Raw genomic sequence first — 21086 nt, 5'->3', positions numbered from 1 at the left:
CATTAATTTGCTGCATCCGCTTATTCTGTTGAGGGTTCTGCAGACTTGAGGCTTATCTCAGCATGCATTGAGCAAGAGGTGGGGAACACCCTTTATTAATATTAATATTAAACGTAGACCTAAAATTTTTCTTGGCTTCATGTTTCTGCCTTACAGCATTTATTTTAATACCCAAATATGCACACTGTGTCTCATTAAATCTGAAGCAAAGTACGACCTTGCGCCTAAGCAGAAGAGTGTCCATTTCTCACAGCAAAAGTGAGGTGTGAGAATGTGCTCTACTTTTCTCATTCCTAAAACTTTTCAAGCCTCATTAACTACAAAAACAAGCCAACTAGCTGCTGTGAATGGTTTGTCTCCCTCCGCGAGGTACAGAGCCTTTTCTTGGCTCAAGCTAACGCTACAGAGTCCCTGCTGAAGCAGGCAATCACTGAGGCAGACCATAATGGGAAAAGTTTCATGTTTTATGTGGTGTCTCATGTGCTGAGTGGTGAGGTTTATAGTTCACTTCAGTGGGGGCAGTGAAAGTAAATGACTTGTCTTGTTGTTAGATCTGAGGCAATTTTCACATTTTTAAATAACAATTCTGAAAAGTATGTGAACATGCTCCCCATGCTAACATGGAGATTGTTATAATGTTTACAATGTTTACCATCTTACCTTAGAGTGTTGCCATACTAACATTTGCTAATTAGGACTAAACACAGAGTACAGCCGAGGCTGTGGGGGATTTCATTAGTTTTCCTGAGTTTTTGTTGTAAACCACAGTTTTGTACAAATAAAGAATTTGAGTTTTAGGACAGTGGAGTCACTGTCAGTGGATCACCCAGGTGTGCCAAAAAATCGATATTCCAGCCCATCATATCGATACATAAAAAAAAGAAAAAAAAGAAATAGAGCTTTGACGGTTAGCTCAAAGCTAATGTAGAATGGGAATCTCCATTAATGTGCTAAAGGACATTAGCATCTTGATCACGAAAACATAATCTTAACATAAACTACACATTTTGCTTCACATGCTTAACATCCTGCGTGATTAACTGTGCAAATACTTAAGGTACATATTTCCTGAGCTCTGTGTGAAATAAAAAAGAGCTAACTCCCCTGTCTTGACCTGCTACTCTGCTGCTTCTGCACTACACACAGACTAGCCACAGCAACCCCAAAGGGTCAAAACTCAAACCCAAAATTACCATCCATCCATCCATCCATCCATCGTCAACCGCTTATCCTGCGTACAGGGTCGCGGGGGGCTGGAGCCAATCCCAGCTGACATCGGGCGAAAGACTGGGTACACCCTGGACAGGTCGCCAGTCCATCGCAGGGCCCCAAAATTCCCAGTGGCCTAAAAAATACAGCTATCACTAGGTGGAGAAAGGACAGCACAATGCTGTGTCACTCAACACACAAATTCTGTAAATTCAGTGAATTTGTATGTTTTGTGCCTTTTATAAATAAAAGTTTTTATAATGATTTTTCATGGATGCTCTGTAGTTCTGGAGTTTTAATTTACTGGCTGAAAAATGTGTGCTGCAGAATTGTGCTGTTTTCTAACAGTTTGAATTTGCAGCAAATAAATACAGAAAACCTTTTTAGGGGCATTTTCTAATCATAGTTAGACAGATTTCGTGATGTATCATTTTATGACTGTATAGCGATATATTGATTATCACAGAATTGCTGTTTCCACCCCTGTCACCCATGTTATAACAGCTCATCATGTGGGGAACATGAATGTGGTGAACTGACAGAATGACCTTGCCATCCCAAGAACTGCGACACTAATGTAACTAAAAATTGCTCTCACAGTTTGCATTGTAGGCCATTGTAATTGTTGCCAACCTTATCTCTTGAATTCAGCACTTCTTGTTGGCTGCTGACAATGACTAAACTTCTCAAAATTGATAAACAAGTGCTGCTCTCTGGCAATTTCATACAAACATACACTCACCATACGACGTCGCCACATTTGTAGTTTAGGTACCCCTAAAAACACTTCCCCTTACCCCCAAACAAAAAGTCCAAAAAAGACAATCTCAGCGATGAACCTTAGAGAGCAGGCCAACAACTTTTGGTCTGAGCCAAACCAGCAGCAATCTTTGCCAGAATGCTTATCCCTCTCTTTCCTCCATGGAGTTAGCAGGCTTAGATCATGTTTACAGTATAAACATAGATCCACTGCTTATTTCCATTGTATGTGATACTAACATGCATGACATTTCAAAACAGTCCACTCTCATGCTTTTTATTTCTGTCCCTAAACCTTTTAAAACAACAGTGAATTCTAATTTTCTCTGCTTTTCAGCTGTACTGGTGGTGCCTCTGTCTCTATTCCTATTGCAGTTATCCAGGAGCTTCTGCTGAGAAGTTATAAAAATAGTGTTTGGTGGTGTAGGGAATGAGAAATGGGTCTGCATGGATAAGATGTAATGCACAAGAAAAATGAAACTCACCAAAGGTTAAACAGGCCAAAGAAATGTCATCAAAATGCCACTTAAACATGATTTGGCCTTTTGGATTCTTTCATCACACAAGACTTTGTGCCAGCAGTGTGGCTCTAATATGAATGAAAATGCAGCGCAGTGTTCTGAAAAGGTCGATCAAGATCGGTTTTGAAATAAAACCTGGACTTCAAGATAAATCAAAGAATAAAATATTTTATATTTATATATATAATATTTATTTTGCATCAGAAAGGATGTTAATTTCACCTTTCGAATATATAGTATTTGAAGATTTAATCTGTCATTGAAATGGAATGATGGAACAAACTGGGGAAAAACAAAATATAAAAATTCACACCTTTTTTCTAAAATGCAAATTATTTCTCCCAGTGGTCATGTTTGATATCTTATTGTCAACTTATTAATTAACAACTAATACAGAACATCAGAGATGTGATTTAAGGAAGCTGGGTCCCTGCAAATAGGCAAATGGCTGAGAGGCACTGAAAGGACTGCTTAATTAAATGTTCATACATGGGATTATGCTGCCCACTCTCACTCAACTGGATTTCTGCTTCATTTTCTGCACTTAATTTCATGACCTGCTCATGGCAGTGATGTTTTAAATCCAAGGGTTTTTGTTTGGCATCAAAAATAAGGGGGTGGGGGGGTGGAAGGGTGGAGGAGGGGGGGCTACTAAAGAATCTTATTTCCTGGATTAATGTACATTTATGTCAATATAGCAAAAAACATATTATGATTAAATTGGTTATTGTTATTTTCATAATAATGGTAGTATAACCAAAAATGCAGCACTTTTGAAAGCTCTGATTAGTGACTGCAAACTTCCTTTCATAATATATGCAGTGTGGATGTATTATACGACTCCAAAATGGCGCGGAGTTTTGCAAATAAAACTTCCTCGCCCAGCCCATAAACCGAAAATGTTTTCCCACTTAATGCTTTCTTCAATGTTGTGCGTCCCACCGCACATGCACATTAGTGTAGGACAGTTTTATAAATATTAAACCTTCATGGTTTAAACATTCATAATACAGAGAATAATAATTGACCTTGTTTATTGTTGGAGATGTCCTGTCAACAGTTTTACAGATGTTTGCCAATGGGGGAAATTGGCAGCAAGGCTCACTGGCGGCGTATCATTGAAATGCGCCTGCAACACCCTTCGGGAATAAGATAGGGCAACTTCTACATGGTCCAGGGAATCCCAGGGCAAAAAGGTTTGCCAATCACTTGCTGCTGCTCATAAAGCTTATAACTGCATATAACTTTCAATAGCATTTCAACATTTTGGACAACTCATCTGTTCTCAGGATACGACGGCTGGACAGACAAATCTGTTTAGAGAGAGATTTCAGTGAGTAAAGCAAACTGAAACTGTAAATGTGTATATGTGGACATGCAAAGTATATACTGTAAAAAAGTGGCCACATTTTTTACCAAATACAACTGGTTAAAAAAGCTCATAACCTGCTAGGTGCTGTTACTAACTCCAACTCCATAATGTTCTCCATTCAACACTGTCCACACTAATTAGTTTATGCCTGGCAGTCATCCTGAGCCTGCGGCCACCTTGGCTATACCTCATTTTCATTTCTCCTTAGATTTATAGACACAACAGGTCTTGAGCCTCAGGCTGAGGGGCCCTATTCACAAGAAATAAGAGGATCAATCTGCAATGGGTGTAGGTGCAGTGCAGTCACTCAGTAGTGTCTATAAGCCTGTTTTCCGCCCAGGTTGGGTAAAATTTTTTGAAGCAGTTCAGTTTGGTTGGACTTGGATTTGCAGAGTGCTGTTGAAATAGCAACCTATTCTTTTCACCTCTTTTTGTACCTGAACTATCTTGATGAGCAGGATTGTTTCAGTGATGGACATGTGTGATTGTGTGAGGTTGCATTCTTTATTATGTTAATGGAAGTTGGTGCAGTAGATATTTTTGAGGGACTGAATCTTATCAGCCAATAAACATCTCATTCTAATTTCAGCATCAAACTGCCCTAAACTGTCCTCAGATTGTTTTTATGCTAAATCACAATGAATCTCAGAGTTCAACAAAAGATTTAGGATACAATAATGGTAGAGCTTTTTAATTGCCTTGACAGTTACCTCTGATAGCAGTATGAATTTTCACATTCTTCATAATCGTATCTTTATCTTTGAAGTGTAATGCAATTAGCCGTCACTGATTAATCTCCTTACATTACTAATTTTCATTGTGGTGGAGACTGCAGCTTGTTTTGCAAAACAGGTGCCTGACTGAGATGATTTTATACTCTAGTTTCACATGATTGCTGAAGCAGAATAATCTTTAATTTTCTTTGTTTTGTTTTTTTCATGTTGGCCAAAAAAGGCACAAAACAAAGAATCATGTGCACAAATGCAGTGTGCTCTGGGCAACTTGGGGTGACCCACCAACTCAACTCGCTTTATTAGCCTGAAAAATGAGGGACTGTGGAAGAGATGACAGTGCTTCAGCTTTCATTAACTCTAAATCACTTTCTACACAGCAACAGTGCACAAAGGTAATTAATTTCCTCAAGGACAATTATTTTAGTGCTTTAAGATAATGACAAGTACTCCTCAAAGTTCACACTCAGTAGATAGTGCAGGTGGTTTTGAAGGAAAATGATCCCCAAAGGCCCAATTTAGAGTCAGTAGTGACCCATCTGTGTTGAGAAAGTTAATTCACTATGCTGTTTATATTTATTTGAGACAACTTACTATATTTACTGTGTAGAAGAACTTAAATTAATATAATTCTATGGAAAGAGCAATTAGCATACTTCCACTGTCACTGTACAGCAAATTGATCATTAGGCAGGTATTGCATGATAATGATAACATCCCAGGCCAATATACACTTGAACGTTTTAATACTTTGAATTTTTATCCTTTTATATTTGTTTTTTGAATTCTTATTTTTACTCTTATTTTAAATTGTATTTTATTGCCTTTTTAGCACAGCCTCGAGGGAATGCCAACCTGCATTTCACTGCATATGTATAACTAAGTATAACATTTTTATATTTTTAAAATTTTTGTCTTATGTTTTAAGTATAATGAGCCTTTGAAAGATGGGAGCAAAGAGGAATGATGTAATGTGCATACTGTGCAAGACACTTTTAAAATCACAAAATACTATTACATCTTTGTGTGCTTAGAATACAAAATGAATTCATTACTTTCCAAGTCTATATGTGGGTAATGCTAAGGTATTTGAAAATGTTTAAGGGATTATTGTATATTGATTTAATTGAAATACCACTTTGTCATCTTGTCTTCAAATGTCAATTTATTTTACATATTGTAGGTACATATTGCAGCACCTTGTGTTGTTATGATAAATTAGCTGCACATAATGTAAAGCACAGTGAATGACTCACAGGCACACAAGACAGGGTGATTATGGTTGTTATTTTTGAGGACAGGGGCATACATCTCTGCAGTGCAGGTGAGAGTGGGTTGGGATTAGGAAGAATACATTATCCGTGGGTGTGTTAGGGTCTAGCATCAATCATTGTCTATCAGATCAGTTCCTCTCTTTCCTGTTAAAAAGCAGAGCTTTCCGCTACATGGTGCGCCGTCAGTTTTGCAATGGAGAGTTAAGGCTGGATTCTCCCAAGAGAAAACAGATGTCCTTGTCTGCGAATTGCAATGCAATGCAATACATGGCACCTCAAATATGCCGCCAAGGGCAGACGATGTCCCATTTTAACTTGAATTCATTTCAGTTTCTGAAGACATTGAAATCCCTGTCATTATGTTTTCCATGTGGAAAGATGTGCACCAACATTTTTTTTTGGAAGACATTGTATCCCCTACTGTGTCTTCGCCACAAAAAACAACAGCATTGGTCTTTTTTCAAATACTTGAAATGAGAAATTTACATTTTCCTGACAAGCAGTGAGAAGGCAGGGTGGGTGGATGGTCTGACAGTCAACAGTGGTTTCTTTTTCCCACTAAGGTGATTTTCTCTAAGCTTAACCAAGGAGTTTTGTTGCCTAAACTTAACAAAATCTTAATCACATGGATGGCAGATCAGGAAATGTTTATGTGAGGTTGTTTGCCAGAAAAATCAAAACTTCCATTAAGATTTTATAAATCACATTTAGGTAAATGATAACTTGATTATATTTCAACATTGCAATGAAATGTGTGTAAAGCACTTCTTTAGAAACCTGAATTTTAAAACAATGCAATAATGATTACTATTATTAACTATTATTTGACCTCCTGAATGTTAAATGACAGAGACCTATGACACTACCAGCTGACTATCATGCTTTGGGCTCCACAGACAGCACATCTCCTGTGGTTCACAATGATAGGCCCATGTAGCATGCACTCTTCTGCATCCACCCCGTCACACAGGCCACTGATGTGTGGCAGGAGTGATGAATGTGGGAAAAGGCCGCCTCTCTTTTTAAAGACCTTCCATGCTAGAAGAGCTGAGACTTGTTGGTTTTGAGACAGATCAGGAAAGGATTACTACCTAAGGAAACTAGCAGACTATGTAGGCTAGCCTGGTCACAGCCATCCAAACCACTTACGTTCATCTTTCTGTGTGTGGTCTTCTCTGTGCGTGCTTGTTAATAAAGCCCATTTTCTGGCCAATATTTTGTCTTCTTTATTGGTTTATTGGTCTCCTCTTTTTGATGAGGTTGTCAAACAATGTTGACGTCCTTGCACTTGGATTGGATCCGACAATTTGTTAGCAGAGCTTCAGCGATGCTGCAGTCACACAGTGCAAAGGAGGAGGCAAAAGACGCTTGAACACAATGACTGCATTAGAAATAGAGTATATCTGTCATGATTTCATCTTTAAAAACATGTTCTAGATAACATTTAACGGGTTAATATGTCATCTTGCTTCGCTAACAAATAATAATGAATTGGTCATTTTGGTAGTACTGGAGAACTGCTGTATGTCAAAGTAATAATAAGTAGAAGAAGGTCTGCATTCATTGGATCTTATTGAAAGATCAAACAAAAACTTCCTTCCTCCTCCTCTCCTTCTTATTTCATTATTATGCCTAAGCCATGCAGTTTTGCTCCAGTCCCTCATATTCATGCCATCAGTCAGCAAGTCTTAAAAGTCCCTCCTGGTTCATGCCATCATTCAGCAAGTCTTAAAAAAATCAGTCCAGTCTTATCCACACCAGAGGCAATCACAAATCAGTGTTCTCTTTGGATGATTTAGTTCTTTTATCGCGCTGCCTGCTGCTTGGTACGCTGGCAGCAAGATCACATCATAGGTTTGGGTACAGAGGACCAGAACCGGTAAGAAATGTAAGAAACATGCTGTTTTGATTCTGCATATTAATTCCTGAAAGTTACATTTGGATAGTTGTACAGAAGAATTATTTAGATCTTTTACTTAAGTAAAAATATCAATATACCAATGTAGAATTACTCCATTACAAGTAAACATTCTGCAGTCAAAATCTTACATATGTACAAGTACCCAAGTATTATTGGATAAATGCCATAATGGGCACATTGTTACATCATTGTATATTATACTATTTAATTATTATTGTAGGTGTGGTAACATTTAAGCTGTATTTCAATGTTATGCCAGCTGCATACATATTGTAGTTTAATTTACTATGTAAGAATGCACTGTATTTTAGATGTTGTACTTGTGGACCTACTGAGCTCCCATCTACTTCTAGTAACAAATGTGTCAACATATGCATTATAACGTCTTCGTTAGGCAGAATCCCCCAGAAATGAAGTCCCAACAGAAACATTTTAGGGAAGGAAGTAGGTAGATATATCTCAAGTGTAGTTAACCACTATATTTATCATGAAGTCAAGTCAGGGACAGAGCAAGAAACTGAATGTAATTGAGGGCAAATCTTGTACTGTTTTTGGTATTGTCAATCCTTTGCCTGCCTTCAGAGCCTGTTTAACATACAGTACCAGTTATTTCTATCATGTAGGTTCTCTGCAGATAATATAAAGCAAAAAGCCTCTTATTAAAGCATGTCAGTGATTTGTCCTTTCACTGAAATGTACAGTATTTCCTTCTCTGCAATGAGGGTGATACAGTTGCACGATGGGAAATAAATTAAAGGTACACAAATTCTGACTTCAATGACAGCAGTTCTTCATGTCAGAAATGTCAACATGTGCCTGGCTCTCCAATGACTACTGCATACCAGTGTGAGAATCTTCACGTAGACTAGATGTTACAAAATTTAATATGTTTTTAATTCATGCGTCAGAACCCTAGCTTATCCCAGTGGATGATAGCAGTGTCTACAACTTTAGTAATCGACTTTGGGCCACAATAGCATGGTATGGTGCCTTTGTCTACTTATACTAGTATTTTCATCTTTTTTGTGTAAAATATTTGGCAAAATATGTATGTGATAACAGTCCTTGATTACAATTTATTGGATACAAATTATGTTTCAACCAATTTACATTTCTGCAGAAGAAGCTGGCATGGATATCCACTCATCCTTTATTTACAGAGCCAGATGGTACGTTTGGACACCATCAAGCTTCTTTTAATACAACAGATGCTGAATAGCAAAATTTCTCTGTTTTGGCTAGCTGGCTGTGTGCCATTGTGTCTAAAAGCCCATTATACAAGGCAAAAATGTGCCCCCCCCCCCCCTCTGCTGCTATCAGAGAGCATCAAGTACAGCCAAAGTTATTTCTTTGAGAAAAGAGAATGGGCTCCTCTATTCAGTCTGTCAGCTCTCTGCATAAAAGTCTTCTACACTCAACCTTTCTCCCAGAGATTTCAGCAGAGATTCACTTAGCTGTCAGAAAACAATTGCTCTTTGTAAAAGGCAGTGGCTGGTGCAACTTTAATTTTAAATTTGTTTTAAATGAGCTGCCACCGTGTGATTGATGGGCTCTGAGAAATTTGCCTCCCGTTCCTCAATATCCTACAACAGAGGGCTTTAATTACGAGCCCCTTGTATTGATGCTGTCAGTTCCAGTGTGATATGCATCATGTATGTGGGGAGAATGGATTTTACCACCTGGTCGCTCCGTACAGTATCATTGCACACAATGTCATCAGTTGAAAATGCATTGTCATCAAAGTAGAGTGATATTGCCTGGGGATGAAGGCCTTTAGTATTCATGTATTCACCCATTGGTTTACTCTCACTTGTAGTTTAAAGTGAATTTGATTTTGATTGATGAATAACCATGCATGAACTGACCTACCATTTAATCAATATCCATGCTACGTACGTATATCTATTTTTCATGCACAACTCTGTGCATCCCAAGAAAAAAAATTAAAGCAAATTTGGCTAGCCTTCAAATGTCAAAGTTGAGTATGTTTGTTTGTATCCATTCACTTTGACAGTTTTGAAATGCCAATATATGTATAACACATGAATTAAACAGCTTCAGTTACCCTTTACCTTAGGGTAAAATGTGCTCCCATTCCTGTGATTTTCCCTCCGGTAGCTAGTTCTAACTGCCAATAGTCGCTATTGTGCAGACTTTAAAGGCAGAATTAAAATGGCAAAGAAGAAAAATGTGAATCCTTTTTATGCTGTGGCCCTCAACATGTTAGAAACAAAGTCAGTCACACAAAAAAACAAGGTAACACCGCATCCATTCAGAAGTCCTCACTGATGTAAGCAGGGAAAAATGGTCCAATTTATTCTGACATCTGACTGTAATTTACACCTAACTCAGAGCATGTGTTAACAGATCATTTAGGCTTTTGTTGTTGAAAGTTAACATTGCACAGGTTATAGGCCGGCCTCAGGATACTGTATGCCAACCTTTTTTTAATGAAATGAATAGGGGATTGAAAAAAGTGTCAGATTATTGTAGATGCTATTTTTGTGTTTGTTTAATGTGTAATTAGGGACTCAGAGGGACATGAGATTAAGGGGAGAATCACTTTCCTAGTCCATCAGCTGGTGAAAAGTTTCAGAGCCGGGTGTGATTGCACTGCTCCCACCTGGAAGAACCTGAAACATTCCCAGAATCAGTTTGGGAGAACACACTGGTCTCTACTCCTGTGGCCTTTAACTTTCCTCTGCATTGCTGTTTTGCACTTTATTGGAAAGTCAGGATAACTTTTTGGTTTGTGAAAGGATATGATGCGAGTTCACTGCCTCTGTGATCCCCTGTCAGAGGTTGTTCTTCTGTGAGGCAGTAGTGCCTCTGCTGCTGCTGGGTAGTTGGATTTTTTAGCCAGCTCTGATTGCCTTAAATGCTGCATTACTGAAGCTTTTAATTTTTCACTCTAGTAAATGTCATGATGGTCCTCTTGATTATAAATGTGGGTGTTCGCCGCTGACTAATATGACGTTTCTCATCCAGTGTCATTAGGATATGTCAACTCCTGATGATTAAGGTCCTGTTTTCATGCTTTCCATTAATGAATGATTGGGATTCATCAACATCAACACCGATATGATTGAAAACATATTTTTCTAAATGTTTAATAAATCGGTTTTGAATCAGGGTGTTCTTATGTGCATTTAATGAATGAGACTCTGTTTATTGTTACTTTATCTTATGGTTTATGTTTTTGTGCATGAATACTCAAAGAGTAAACTGAAATACTGAGACTGAGTAGTTTTAGTTTAGTTTTAATACATTAAGTGTGTTTCAGAAAATCACAACGTTCAGTAATGGAATAACCTGTATTATTTATAATAATTTTGTTTTGTGTAACTGTCCATTACACTGTCCAGCTGTCCAGCAATTCTGCCCATTTAAAAGTAATTTTACATTATGAGGCTTTTCTCCCTTTAGCGATAGTGCTGTGTTTTATACTTGTGCTTTAAAATGTTAATAGTTTTTAATCCCAAAATGAAACCAATGAGCCCTAGAGAAATATTTGTTCCGTGACCCCAAAAGCATGGGGTCACAGTCCAATGCAGTTCATCATAGACAGCTTGGCTAAATATTAAGAAAACACTGTTGTTTGGCTACAGCTTAAATATGTGTCCATGGAGAGAGAAAAAGTCAGACAGCCAATAATGCTCGCAATTGTGTGCCAGTAATGATTCCCATTTGCCATTTTCTTTCATGTATATTCTTATTTAATACTGAACCAAACCAAATGAGAAACACAATCTTGGGGGCAGAATTTACACAACATTGGCAAAAAAAATTTATAAATTAGTATAGTTTGTAAACAAAAGTCCATCACAGTATCAACTAAAAATGCTGTTGCTCAACCTAACACGAAATATTGATTGCATGAAAATCATTTATTGCAAACAAAATTATTTCACCCACTTGTTTTGAGGATAGAATTAAAATAGAGCCTTACTGTTTCATATACAGAATTGATATTGTTGATCATTGTTTGGTTTCCCTTAACACTCAAGTAAGTATCCACAAATAGAGGGGAGAGACAGAAACAAACAATTTTTAAGAATTGTTTGTCCACTCTTGCACTCTATTCTGGATAACAAACAGGATAAACAATATTATCATAATTGGCTGACAACATGTCTGTTTCTTCAGCTCACCAAGTACACAGTGCACATAGTGCTAACGTGTACTGGGGGTCATTGATGAAATAAGTACATAATAAAATTTTGAATGGACTCTTTCTGTTTTATAAAAGAAAAATTATTGGTATAAATGGTTATCAATTGTACTGTAAATGCCTTTATCATCTTGACTCATGTTTATTATATAAATGTTATCAGTGATCAAGTAATTACAGCATTTAGTGGTCCTTAACAAATTGTTGTAAATACAGAAAAAATAAGTTATTGTTTCATAGTTAACTGTATAAAAATTACAGATTTATTAAAGTTGGTTATTATAAATTGTTTCTACTTAATATTTGTTCATCGCATTAAATTTTTTAAACTTTTATCACAAACTTAGAAATGGAAAAAGATACAGATAAGGACAGGATGGAAAAAGTCATTACAAACTAAGCATCTGAGGGATATTGTAAAATTTTTTACACACATGCCCTTGTACATATTGTGTGTTGTCAGCAATCTCAATCAAAGGTAAACATCGGTTGTTGGTGTCAGTCCCTTACAAGTAAAGAGAAAATGCTTTTTGTAGACTACCAATTTCTCCCCAGAAGGCCACAATGTCACAAAATGTATGTCACAAAGATCTTTAATGTATTATTTATATATGTATTTACTGGAACGTTGTTTTCAGTATTCGAGAGGATGTCTTCATATTAACCAATATTAAAAGAACTGTACTTTGTTCATGTTCAGCTCGGGTAAAATAACACTGAACATAACAGTGGATGAAATGTGACACCCTTGTCTTCAACCTGGAATATGAAACACTAACTATGTCTGTAAGATGATCTGGATCATAGGAGCTGACAAGGTCAGAGACAATTTAACCAGCACAATTTACTGGTCAGCCTTGAAGGTGACTAGTAAATTCTCAGTTACACACACATACACACACACACACACCTTTCCGATGTTGGGTCGGGGGGCTGACGTGGCTGACAACTTCATAAAATGATTGGCCAGCTGTACAGAGGTGAGAAAAGAGCCGGGGTCTGAACTTCTCTCTCTTACTCTCTTTTTATTTTAAATTCCTGACACAACTATTCACTTTTAATGTGAACAGCCAATTGCAATACTATGAATCCCCTCCAGGAGAGTTTGTCTGAAAAAGTAGCTCTCTTATCCCCATTTAAACTATATTGTGTCACTCCCTCTCCATGACGGCCAGCTTTTCACTCAGACTTAGACTGTGGCCATTCAGAACAATTCTTGATATTCAACATGGTCGGACAACACATCATATGAACGTACTTCTGTTCAAGCACAACCCGACCCTGAGAGTCTACAGCCATGCTAACAGCTCTTTGATGGTGTACTTAGGCACAGAAGTGCTTTGACCTAATAGTAACGTCATCAGGCTAAAATGTGAAAATGGCTCACAGTGACAATGCTAACATGCTAATGTTTAGCTGGTATAACTTTTCACCACGTTCACCATGTTCACCATCTTAATTTAGAGTGTTAGCATGCTAACATTTGTTAATTAGCACTAAACACAAAGTGCAACTGAGGCTAATGAGCATGTCATTAGTATTTGGTATTCTTAAAGTATTCTTAAATCAAAGAATTGAATAAATAAAATGTTTTACCTGATGATTGTGCTAGAAAAGTCAGACAATCTGCAAATTTATTAGTACATCTTATTCAGTACATCTTCTGGGTACCATGAATGCCTATACCAAATTCCATTGCTATTTATCCAATAGACTAAAAGATATAAATATCCATGCTAAGCTTTGTGCAATAACCACCCTCTGGCCATTCAAGACTGTTGGACTATTAATTGAAATCTAGTCTTAATTAACCATACTAAGAATTAGAGATTCCATTGTTTGAGCCAATAAAAATGAGTGACTGAGTTTTCAAACAGTGTGAAGTAATATTAATGGGTGAATGCAGGTTTTTTATGTAGATAAAGTGTCATTATCAGAGCAACAGAAAGGTCACCTTTATTAATCATAATAATTATTTACAGTAATTAGGCCAGATACCAAAGGAGCACTGCTCTCAGAGAAAATTGATTCTTCACGCCCAGAATTACTTCAAGGGTACTAATACGTTGTATATTTTGTATGCAGTATGAAAATTACAAAGTCCAACTTCAATTATGACTGGTACTAATGTGGCTGTTCACTTTACCACAGTTTTTATATTGATTGTTAGGCTTTTTATTCATTATGCTTTCCCCTTGAAAAAAAACCCTAAGGGTGGCAAGATGAATAATAATAATGCAGCAGCTTTATATAACAAACTTTTTTGTGAACTTAAAGATACTGTTTGTTACATAACTAAGACACTACATACAAATGAATCAATACAACAAAAAGAAAGGTTGTTAGTAGACACATTTTAAGAAACTCTATAAAAGAGACTACATAGCCTGAAGACTTTGATAAGGTTGTTTTATACTCTATTAGAAATACTGTACATTCACTTGTTTTTTTATCAACCTAAAAATATATATCTATCTATAGATTTACAAAAATCATGTCCTGTTAAAAATCTCATAAAAATGGTTAGATTGCTAAACTCACAAGTGCAGTCTTTATCTCTCACTGCTGAGAACAAATGGGGGAAATTTGAACCTTTGAGCAAATTGATGTTTAAGTTAAGAGGAAATACATATGAGGAGACGAAGCTTTATTATGTCTAAATTAGTTTATTTTTTATGTTATTTAAACTAAACATCCCAAAATAAGTAATAATACCATATCAGTTTTACCTTTTTAAAAAATAAATAAAAATTTGTGTGAGTATCATGTATTTTCTTTTTTTAAATGTAGTCTGTATATTTCTATTTTTGTTTTTAATTTAATAAATCATGTTTTATGAAAAAATTAAAAGCCATCACAACATATGCAGTAAGAATCTATTTGAAGGTAAACATTATGCATCACTTAAACTTAACATACAACAAGTTCATACTGTACAATACATTTTCATAAAATCAATATGAAGTTGCAGTTTTAACATGAATTTTCAGACATACCCTTCACTCCCACTGCTTTTTGGGCATGGTTTTATTTTTCTTAATCTTAAGATGAGACAGGTTTGGTTGTGCTGTACAAAATATTCCACAATTCATATAGTGCAATATTTATTGTATTTGTAATATAAATAAAAGTTTGTTCAATAAGCAGACAATTTAACATTTTTGCAACCTTGTGAAGCCTTTTCCAACTGTTTTGTACATCCTTCATTACTTGAGAGATTTGGATGTGGTATGATTCCTAAATGGACTGTGTCAGGAAGCATACACCCATGTATAGACATGTTTCTAAATATTAAGACCATGAAGGCCGGATAGCTGACAGTTATCCAAGGTCAATAACTCTCAATGATAATTCCTTGGCCAAATATGTATTCTGGCCAGCAGAGAGCTATTCACTCTTCATGAGTTGGCAAGCTGTAGTTGCTGTGTGAAACTATCAGTACAGTCTGCATTCCAGGTAACACGCCTTGAAATCAAATAAAAACTAAACAGTTGCCCAAGAGAAGGGTGGGAATTATTTCAGTATACTTGCTCTTTAGTTTAACAAATCTTGAGTTTAGATCATGTAACTTTGGTCAATTAATAAACTGATTTGCACTCACAATTATGGGCACCTGAAATTATGTCATAAGAAACCTTTTTAAAGCATAGGCTATAGTTTGTTAAATATAGTAATTTCTCCATTGAGAGTTTCCAACATTAATTCAACCAGAACTGTTTTTCAAACACACACAGATTTTATAAACAGCAAATGAAAAGTGTGAGTTGCTGCAGAGTAGAGGGTAACACAGGAATGGATTTTCACTCTTGTCCCGTCACAAAAATTATCCTGTCCCGTCCCAATCCCGGGATAATGACTCTCATCCTATCCAGTTCCCAATAAAAAAAAATAGTTTATCCATATTAGAACTGCGTATTTATATATAAAAACTGATCTATGATTCCTGTCCCCGCCCGATGCCATTGACTTTTTTTCCTCTCCTGTCTCAGCCCTGTGATGAATAGTGAAATTGACTCCCATCCCAGAGGAATACCATGACCCACCCAAGATTCCCGAAAAAATGTCAGCCTCTGTTGCAGAGATCTTTGATGATGCTGTGTGGATGAAAAATCTTGGCTGGTTTTTAGTTGAACAGAGTCCACAAATGCCTAAATAACAGAAGGCCATTTAATGTCATTTTGATTTGAAAATCAATAACCACACTCCATATAATCATAGTAATGAATGTCATCATGCGGTTATCGCCACTGGCCTATTCCTGCTTAGAGGTAAAACATTTATAAAGCCATTTGTGTAGTCCAGATCCACATGTTATTTTATCTTATTATTAAGTATTAGTCTTTCAGTCAGTATAAGGAACAGATTGCAGGAGTATATATATTAATATATTTTCCACTCCTTTCATTCATTAAATTTCAAAATGTGAAAGCAAAAATGATCATGTGATGATTAAGGTGGATTCCCTAGGTTTGCCACAGCCTTCTTAGGACCCTGCAAGGTTAGGTAGCCTGAAGATCAGCAGCTTGGCAGAAACAATGGGTCATCATTTGCATTCTCAAATAAAACATGTAGTCAAATGTAGAAGAAAACATCTCAACTCTTGAGTCGTTTCACACATAGCTACAGTAAATAATATCAATAATATTGTGTTGCTTTTGTTTATAATGTGTATTACATATTCTCCGTTATCTGAATGGGAACACAAATACAATATTGCATGCACAATACACAGGGGCTTACGTGTCCTTGATTTAGGTCTAATTGGAAAAATTTAATGAATAAGGCCCTGCAGGCTCTTAATATTTAAACAAATGTAGGTTTAATGGCAGGTCACTCAGGTGCAAAGAAACTAGAATGAGTGACTAGGGACTAGTCATTGTTTTAGGTGAGGACATGGTGTACCATTTCAGTCGAAAGAAAGAAGGACTGGCTAAACAAGCTGCAAAAAAGGCGAGGAATACAAAGGGATTCCAGAGCAGTTTAGCATGAACTATAACTCCCACCAATCTTGGACGTGGTGGGCAAGCAAACCCCTGGTAACATTAGCATGTAGAGCCAGAGGATATGCAGATATAATATATTACAGTAAGCTTCTTGGGCACTGAAACTGGTGATTTAGCACACTTTGCAGAACAGTGGATTATCATGCAGGGTTCAGGATTTTGGATTTGAGATGTCAGACTGTTCAGAGTTTGACTCTTCAACCCAGCTGCAGTACGAGTGTTTGGATTAACATAGCAGTTCATTTAAACGTTGTCTTTTCCATCAAGATCTGAGTGTACACTATGCCAAAATATAGTGTGATATTTTTGAATGATGCACACAGTCAAGAATGTGGATAAGGATATAATAGTTGTCTGAATTGTCCATCTATTTACATGTTATGTTTTTTGAAAATCTTATTGATAGGGTTTTTATTAAGTGTGTGACTTAGTCAGGCAGGAATAAGTCTAATATTTTTCAATTCTGCTAACCTGTATAACAAACAAAATATTAAAGGATTTTAATATAAAATGGAACAATTTAATATAAATTCATTTTGTTGTTTTTAATCATGTAAATGAATAAACTGATGTTTTACCCTTTAAATATTTTTAAATATTAAATAGAACTAGTATTTCAAATGCCCTCAACTTAAACTCAGTCAAAATTAAATATGAAATTAAATACCCATAAAATGTTAATCTTAAAACTCCATCTGAGATTCTAATGTTAGCATTTTTTATGTTTCTTGTTTTTAATTTGTCAAACATTTCTTACTTTTTCCCCCCTTGACTACATACAGCACAGCCATTTTTCACTATAAACAAAATAGACCGCATGTGAACCGATTCATCATGATTCAACGTGCCTTATGGTCTAGCCATATGATCACAGGAGGGAAATGAATTGTTAAAGTAGATATGGCCACCATGCAAGGGTGAGACTGATATAATTTACAATGCAAAGAAATGTCAGCCAGCCAGAATACCCAACCAGAAGCAGAGCTCCTGTGTGGATTATTAGCAAGCACAACATGTGAAATGTTTGTTTACAAAGAAGGGAGGAGGAATATTTGACATTTGTGCATGGAGAGATACGTTATGATCTTCCCAACATTTACGCCTGTGCACACAGGAACATGGGATCCTATTAGTGAGGCTTCGCTGAGATTCCCCTGTTAATGCTGCCTATTTTTCTTTATGAGTTAATGCTCAAGAGATCAGGTGCTCACATGGAAGAAAGCCACTAGAGCGGATGACAAAGAAACAATAATATAATTTCTGTGAATGTTAAATTTGAATTGTATCGTTGCACTTGTGCATTTTGATGTCTGTGTTTGAAGTAATTTCCATCCATCGATTATCTTCCGTTTTTCCGGGGTCGGTTCGCAGTGGCAGCAGGCTAAGCAGGATATTCCAGATACCTCTCGCCAGCAACACTTTGCAGCTACTCCTGGGGGATCCCAGGCCAGATGAGATATGCAATCCCTCCAGCGAGTTCTGGGTCTTTCCCCTGGGGTCCCCTCAGAACTGAAGCTGAAGTACATTTTTTGTTAAGAAATCAGCATATATATATTTTGACTAATGTACTTATTGCATCAAAATTGCAGTGTCTAAAAAGAAGAAATAAAATATTTTTAGTACGTGTGTTGATTTATGTAGGGGTAAAGTCATAGCATTATTCGTTGATCTGATTTTTCAGTTTGGTTATTTGCCATTACATCCGGATGCATGAACTAGCTAACTAGCTAGAGCCCCATTTTGTATAATGTGGGACAAATACAACACTGGGTGTGCAGGAGCTGCCGATGACTCAGCAGGTTTTGAAAAAACAGCTCTGTCCCGGTATCCACACTTGTGGTCTTGAGGACTTAAATGCGTGTTCACACGACGGCAAGTGTGTCTAATGTGAAAAAAAAATATCAACACAAAGTAAACTTAACTGAAACTTGTTCCCCACTTTCCTACCCTTCGTGTCCCAGTGAGCTTTGATAAACGTCCACATGTCTGTGGTCTTAATGGGCTCTTAGGCACTGTGGCAATTTCCTGAAATATGTCACACATAACTACTGGCAAGTACTACATGTGTGTTAAGCTAACTAGCTTCCACGAGTCCAGTGGATAGTCATTAGCCTTGCTTGCTCGCTTTTACTATCAGAGAGTAATACGAGCAACAGCACAAATGTCCTCACAGAGGCTAGAATTAAAACCCTAACGATACATAGTCAAACATGTGGGTTTGTTGAAAAGAGTAAGAAATGGTTTGTAACAACATTCATAAGCTTTACAGTCTGAGGTTTCACAGTCAGTAGCGCACCACCACAGAAGTTTACAGCATGTCTTCTACTGTAGCTATGCCGAATCTTAAATGTCAGTCAGCTGTTGCCATGGGAAAAAGCCAACCCAGGGGCTTTAAGGTTAGACACTGTTTGCAGTAATATGTCTAAAAATGGTTTTATCCTCTTTTTAAAATATAAAAATATCCTTGAGAAGAAGAATTAAAAGTTCTGTTCGGCTTTAAGGAATGTTAAAACAACAGTTTTTTATTTTTGAATGATGTTCAAAAGTGTTACACAGTGTGATGTTTGTATACTAAATCAATGGCATATATAGTAATAGAAATAAAATAGTATGTGCTTCTCTCGCGGTGACATTTTGTTTCTTATGCTCCTCAGATTATTCGAAGCAAATGAAGCTTCTTGAATGTACTGTAACATAATATTCAATTATAGGCTCGTAGCCCAGCTGCCTTGCTGGACAAATAAATTGTTTCAGTGAAAAAGTAATACATTTGGGAATAATGGTGGGTTCTCAGGATGATAATGTATACTGGTGTCTGTGTCTAAAACTTATGAATATTATGTTACAGTATGCAATCAGAACCTGTACATTAATCATTCATAGTCCTTGTGGCCCATTCTTTCTACTATTCAATTATTAATGCCTTGGCCTGACTTTCTTCACATAATCAAGTACCTATTGTTGGCTGCTATACATTGCTCCTGTGTATGCAGACAGAGCCATAAAATGATGCATTCAAGAACAACAACCGTACTCAGACTAGATTATTACTTGCTCTAATGCTTTTGAAGCTTTTTGTCTGGTTTATTTTGTAAGTAAAGACATCACATACTGTAGATATCTGCATATTGACCCACTTGTCTTTTCTGTCTCTCCCTCCTCTCCCCAAACCATCAATCCATCTAGAGTTTTTCTTGGAGCTGCTGGACAATTCTGAGAAGTCTCTCAACAGTATGTTCACACGGACGTACGGGAAGCTGTATATGCAGAACTCGGAGGTGTTCCAGGACCTGTTTACTGAGCTAAAGCGCTACTATACGGGGGGCAACGTCAACCTGGAGGAGATGCTGAATGACTTCTGGTCCAGGCTGCTGGAGCGGATGTTCCAGTTACTCAACTCCCAGTACCACTTCACAGACGACTACCTGGAGTGCGTCAGTAAATACACAGATCAGCTAAAGCCCTTTGGAGATGTGCCCAGGAAACTGAAGGCCCAGGTCACCAGGGCCTTCATCGCTGCACGGACATTTGTACAGGGGCTAATGGTGGGTCGGGAGGTCGCCAACAGGGTCGCCAAGGTGAGTGTGATTCTCTTCTCATAGCTGTTTTGACTGTGTGTTGTTCGGCTGTTAAGTGATTGTGTGCTGTTGAACACTGGTGTATGTTGCTTTGAGATAACATAATAAACCTTGCAAATATCTTATAAGATTTTAACTGCATGCAATCTGAAATTATTATGTTTCTTCTGTAACACTGGGTTGTTTTCATGAAGCCATTAATGACTGTAGTCCAAAGTGTGTGATTATTCTAACTGGTGGAATACTCTTAAACATTCTTATATATATAAGTCTTTGAAATCTCTTCTGTGGACTTTACATCATACTTTAGAGTTAGATTGCATCTGAATTATTTATTAAAAGCCCAGAAATCAAGAAAAAAAGTATTTTCATTCCACATGAAGATTTTTTGTATGCACTTGATCTCGGTGAGACCAGTGTGAATATTTTTATACGATGGTGGAGTACACAGTACACTGTACACTGCATGCTCCACATTTCAATCACCCGCAGAGAGGAAAGCTTTGCTGTAGAGGGAAGATTAAAGCGCATTTTCTCCATGTGTTTC

General features: G+C 36.9%; 2 protein-coding genes across 7 annotated transcripts in view; one reads left to right on the top strand and one right to left on the bottom strand.

Annotated features, from left to right (window-relative positions):
• The window catches only part of gpc5a (glypican 5a), a 310361-nt gene that overhangs the window by 37574 nt on the left and 251701 nt on the right, over window positions 1-21086 (bottom strand). The gene's annotated exons all lie outside the window — the stretch shown is intronic.
• Window positions 1-21086, top strand: part of gpc6a (glypican 6a) — a 297605-nt gene that overhangs the window by 193961 nt on the left and 82558 nt on the right. For all 6 annotated transcript variants that reach the window (XM_046032409.1, XM_046032411.1, XM_046032412.1 and 3 more), the window contains one exon: window positions 20148-20539. In XM_046032409.1, coding sequence (XP_045888365.1) covers window positions 20148-20539 — 392 coding nt within the window. The remainder of the gene's footprint in view (window positions 1-20147; window positions 20540-21086) is intronic.

Source organism: Micropterus dolomieu, linkage group LG20, assembly GCF_021292245.1.
Source record: "Micropterus dolomieu isolate WLL.071019.BEF.003 ecotype Adirondacks linkage group LG20, ASM2129224v1, whole genome shotgun sequence".
Taxonomy (NCBI): Eukaryota; Metazoa; Chordata; class Actinopteri; order Centrarchiformes; family Centrarchidae; genus Micropterus; species Micropterus dolomieu.
Note: the sequence above shows the minus strand (reverse complement) of the source record. Positions and strands in the feature narration are given on the sequence as shown.